Source organism: Austrofundulus limnaeus, unplaced genomic scaffold, assembly GCF_001266775.1.
Source record: "Austrofundulus limnaeus strain Quisiro unplaced genomic scaffold, Austrofundulus_limnaeus-1.0 Scaffold437, whole genome shotgun sequence".
In the NCBI taxonomy this organism is placed as follows: domain Eukaryota; kingdom Metazoa; phylum Chordata; class Actinopteri; order Cyprinodontiformes; family Rivulidae; genus Austrofundulus; species Austrofundulus limnaeus.
In genome coordinates this window covers 417,578-423,130 of record NW_013952839.1, presented here as the reverse complement: position 1 = coordinate 423,130, position 5,553 = coordinate 417,578, and the positions used below count along the sequence as shown (strand labels likewise).

General features: G+C 37.9%; 1 protein-coding gene across 6 annotated transcripts in view; it reads right to left on the bottom strand.

Moving 5' to 3' along the window:
* Positions 1 to 1,036: 1,036 nt before the first annotated feature.
* LOC106529325 (RAB, member RAS oncogene family like 6) overlaps positions 1,037 to 5,553 on the bottom strand; it is a 52,301-nt gene continuing 47,784 nt past the window's right edge. For all 6 annotated transcript variants that reach the window (XM_014024714.1, XM_014024720.1, XM_014024718.1 and 3 more), the window contains one exon: positions 1,037 to 4,589. In XM_014024714.1, the coding sequence (XP_013880168.1) occupies positions 4,401 to 4,589 (189 nt within the window). In that variant the 3' untranslated portion in view covers positions 1,037 to 4,400. The remainder of the gene's footprint in view (positions 4,590 to 5,553) is intronic.

Here is a 5,553-nt window from a genome sequence, read left to right as displayed (position 1 = left end):
TATATATATATAAGCTTTATACATTCTTTTCTTGCTGTACATTTAAGTCTCATGCTTTGTTTGAAACTTATCAGCATTTATCCTCAAACAAAAAAAACAAAAACAAACAAAACTCAGCACACAGTATTCAGGATAATGCTGCATAGGTTCAACTTTGGAATCAAACATTGTTTCTTTATAAACCAACAGAGAGTAACTGTCTGATGTGGGAGAAGGTGAAAAGAAAAACAAGGTGTCTAAAAATACACACCGATCATCTGGGATGCTTTGCTGTTTGGATACATTTTCATGTAATTTATTGAGGATGCAACACAGTCGATCTGAGGCCTTTTGATAAAAACAATGTGAAGATTTTAGCAGCTTGTATCACTGTTTCCTTTTTGTAAAAAGCTGCAGGAGTAAACAGTTGTTTTACAGCTGAAAGGTTGAACAAAAATGCTGCATAAACTGAGGATAGTGAAAGCACAAAAGTGACACGAGGAGAAACTGATACTTCACCTCAAAGAAAACAAAACAATAAATAACACAAGGTAAAAAAAACTCACAACTGTTCCTTCTTACAGAGGAATGACATCACCAGCCTTAGAAAATAATTCTGTTTAACAAAAGTATTAAAGGAAGTTACAGGCCTAGCATACCTCCCACTGCCTTTCATACCAGAGTTTATAAGGAAGATGAGTTCATGTCGAGCAAAGACAGAACTGAGACTGTTTCTGTCAAACCCTGGAAGAAACATTATGTTCCATCTTGTAAACCTTTAGAGTGTGTGTTGTGACGATTCTCAGCTACTACTACATCAAAATCTGTGCTGTGACAGCCATAGATGTGATTACTTTGACAGTTTCATTTAACTCTGTCCTGTAGTTTAGGAAATATTTTGCTAATAGACATGTGATCAGTTAGGGCTCAGAGGTGGTGTTAGGGATAACAATCAGCTACTAACACATCAAATTTTAGCTGAGTGTTTGTAAAACTGCCAGAGCTGCAGCTTTCCTAAGATTGTTTTGTTGTGTCGGCCATCTTGAAAAAAGTTGGCTCCGAAAGTTAATCAGCTTTATTCGTGGATACAAAGATGACTTTGGTAGTTTTTGTCAAAATTCATGGAGTGGCTCTTGAGATATTTTGATAACACTACAGACAAATGAACATACACACACTGACACGTGTAAAAACATCTTCACCTTCATTGGTGGGAGATAAAAATGGATGTACTGATTTACAGCAGACCCAGAAGTTGTGGAACATGAAACCCAACACTTGAGAGTAAAAGACCCGAGCTGGTTCAGCTACACGTCAGACCTTCAGAGGAACTTTCTGGAAGGCAGGTGCACAGAAACACACCTGGCTGATTCCACCGTCATCCTGTAACACAATCTGAATCACAACCTTCCACTGTTGGCTCTAAACAGACCTGATCTGAACTTAAAGGGATATTCCAGCCATTCTGCAGTGAAGCTCTGTGGAAAGGTGATCAGCAGTTTAAATGGCTACACGTTGTAGAAACTCTCTGAAATAATAATAAGTTTGAAACAAAGTTTCCTTCTGACAGCACTGATGAGCTAAGAGCTAGTCTGAGTGCAGCTAAGACCAAAGTCATTTGCTGTTTTATAATAGCTCTGATCTGCGGGGTGTTAGAGCACATGTTAAGGGAATATATCTCACCCACTGCCTTTTACACAAGTTTTTGACTAAAATCCTTATTATGCGAAGAGACAAGCTTGTTTTGTTCAAACCTTATAAACGTCATGCACAATCTCACGTGAAGCAAATGATTCTCAGCTACTACCACTCAAGTCTTACCTCCATATAAGTAAAACTGGCTGTTTCATAACAGTCTCTAACAGTCATCCTGTTTTGTGTTGATATCAAAATGTTAAAAACACTAACTTTTTACAAGTTTCATTCTAATCTTTACTGTAGTTCATGAGATATTTTGCTAACAGATCCTGTTGTTAATGGCAAAGTTATACAGAGAATGTGTTGTAAATGACTCTTAGCTTCAACCACATCAGATTTTAGCTCAAGATCTGTAAAAGCAGCTGAGTTGTAACCATGTTTGTGTTTGCTAGGGATGACAAGCTGTGCATGACTCAAAAAGACAATCAAATGTAAAATCTTACTTTCATTGAGTAGCACTCAAATATATTCACAGGTTCATGCGATATTTAACACAACAGACAGATGCACACCCAGACATTTAAGAAAAAATGTAACTGGCCTTTCACCTATGCCTGACAAACAGTTACAGCTTAGTTATTTACATAAAAATCTGCAAACACAAACAACAGCAGCAGATAGATGTATTAGATCTCGTGCAGCCTGGGTTACTACCTATAGGAATATTATATTTCAGTCAAAATAACCATGACATGAGAAAATGACAGCAACGGGAGGCTTAAATCATGTTTACAGCAGCAGTTTTAACGTTTTGATGACTGGAGTTGTTTTTTAATCCACTGAATGTAGGTCCTTTCATTGTGTTAGCTATTACTAGCTCATCAATAACGTTTGAGCAAACCCACATCTTTAAACATCTTCAGTCTTAAAATTTCATATTGATTCATGTTAATGCTTAAATCATTATCACTTTTACATTACATGTTTTTTGGGAAAAATGTTATGAAATTCCATAAGGAAATTTCCTGGTGTTGCAGGGTTAGAGCTCGCTGCTGCTATCTGAGCTTGTAAAGAACCCCAACATTCCATATAATGAACCTTGCTGTACACGAGTTCCAACGAGAAATTCCATATTATTTCAGGCTCGGTTAAAAAATTGATTCCCAGATACTCTCAGAGTATCAGACATGCTTTCTAAACAGCTACTTGTGGTAAAATGTTTAACTTAAAGTCAGGTAAGTTTAGGGATATATTTTGCTTTTGATTAATTTATGTTCACCACAAACTATCACTCAACAGGCAAAGAAAAAATGTTTTGTTAATTTACTTCTAAAATGTAACCGTGTAGCCTAAAGTCATCTGAAGTTTCATCAGAGAAATCTTTTGCTTATTTTAAAGGTTTAATCTCAGGAAACAGGGAGACCGGATGGAGACCTCCATAGACCACTTCTGGCTATCAGGCTGTACGTCGCACAGGTTTTAAGTCAAAACCTTCAGAACCAAGGCACTGATGGTCTAAACCTTTACTCTAAAGCTTGATGTGGTAGATGACCCTTTACTTGTCTGAGCATGGAAAAAAACTGAATCAGAGATAGAAATTGTAGACGTTAACGTTTTTCATGATCCATTTGTGTACACGCATCCAGGGCTGAAAAACACTGAAGCCAAATTCAACACTTTTCCAAACTGTGTAAGAACCCCTCATACAAAGCTGAACTTTAGAAGACTGGAGTTATTGGAAGATGGCAGTAACCCACTTTGGGCTTGGCTGCATTCAAGACTAGCCATTAGCTCATCAATCCTGTCAGAATTAAATTCTGTTTCTTCAAACTGAGGTTGTTCAAACAATTATCTACCACAAGTTAAACATTAATGTTGCCTAACTTTACTTTATACCCAATTTCAAAATGGCAGAAATATCCCTTTAATGGCAGATTATACATGTGTGAGTGTAAAACATGAATCTGTTTATTGAAATCTACCAAAGTGTTTCTGATGTGAAGGAAAGTACATGTCGGAACACAACCAGTGAAGACGCAGCCTAAAGACAGATTCCAATGTTCAGCCTTCCTAATATTTCATAAACAATTTAAAGATATCTCCTCTTTGGAGACAAATAAGTGTGGTAAAAGGACAACAGTTGAGTGCGAGAACACAGCAAAAATAAAAATCATTTTCAGCTCCAGCAGACTTGGCGAAAGGGGAAAAATGAAGTTTTCTTTAAATCAACAGATGTAGCATCCTCTTTAGTTTTAATAGTTAAACACAAGACTAAAGCTGCTAGTAATCGTTTGAACCCATGAGGGAAACAAGGAAAGAACACTACGAAGTCTTTAAAGAGTCAGTCATCACTTTGAGCATGCTCGCAAAGAACTACACCAAGCACACAAACATTCAGATTAAATCTATTTACAGCAGCTCGTGTGGAGTGGATCACCTGCATCAAACTAAAGAAAACTCCAATGAAATGATTTCAAAAAACTTTTCTGCGATCATAATCATCAAATTTCATCTAATGATTTCTTACAATACATGTGGGGATTTTTGCATTTTTCTTATTGGAAAAGAAATGACATGAGATGAGAAACAGCTGTCTGAGGGAGCACAGGAAGCAGAATTCTCTTACTGGACCTGGTTTTGGTCCATGGCCTTGTGTTCAGTGTATGGCTTCAGAAATGCTGTTTTATGCACACACGTTTAAGAACCTGCAGGGTTTATTTTCTTTGTTAAACAACCACACGCTCACTCTTCTGCAGCTCCTGATCCCACTCAAACAGAATCTCTTATAGTTCTTCATAATCACCATCGTCTCTATTGGTTGTTCCGGCTCCTCCGCCCAGAAAGTCCTCCAGTTCATCCACTTCTGTATTCTTGGGTCGAGATTTCTTTTTTTTCTCCTTCTCATCTCCCGCTGCAGCTTTGTCTTTTTCCTTTTTCTTGTGTTTTTGTTTCTTTTTGCTCTTTTCGTCCTCCTGCAAGCAAAGAACAATAGCAATATTTTAAAAATGGGCCAATGCAGCTACTGCCTGACACTCCAACATCCATAAACCTTATCTACAGCCCAAGACTTTACAAACATGGATATATTTGTTTGTACCCTTTCAAGAAAGAAAGAAAGAAAAATCCACAAAGACATTGGAATAATTAAAAACTAACACACAAAAAAAAAAATCATTAAAAATCAACTATTTCAGATCCGGCAAGCCCAGAACTTGATGGAGGATTATATACTCTATTTGGCCTGAAAACACCTTGGGGTTCTCCAGGAGGAGCAGAAGACTGTCACCGAAGGGAAGGAGATCCAGGAGTAACCTGACCATGTCTTTTAGTCAAAGCCACTGTCCCCAAACACACAATGTAGCTGTCTTACTGCTCGCTTATAAACCTTTTATTTAACTTTGCTCCCACCCATTTGTCACAAATCACTCCTGAAGCTTTTCTCCATCCACTCCGTCCTGCACCTCTTTAACACTCCCTGCTTTCCTGGACAGTCAGTCACCTTTGTGAGCTGGTTTTTAAGAGATCGTAAGAGACATTTTATGTTGGTGCAACCTTTTGTTCTGTGGTGTATCAGTGATGTAAGCTAAAAAAGGTAAAGCTAAGTTAATAGCCCTGCATAGCGAAACATATGAATAACAACAGTAGTTGTTGTTTACTCACCATAGTCAGAGGAGGGAAAAACTTTTTTTCTTGTAAACTATATGCAATATTTGCATCTGCTTAATGTTATATACCTCTGTCGGTAACGTAATGTTATGCATATAACTACTGTTCCCTGAAGGAAAGGAACGAGGTACAACATCATGTATGGGAACCACGCRCCTGCGTGTCCTGGCTGAAGCCACCTCTAATCACGCCTTTAGGCAGGTGACGTGATGACGACAGATGTCAGGCTCCGCCTGCACATATAAATAYTGTCGCATCACCGTCACTCCT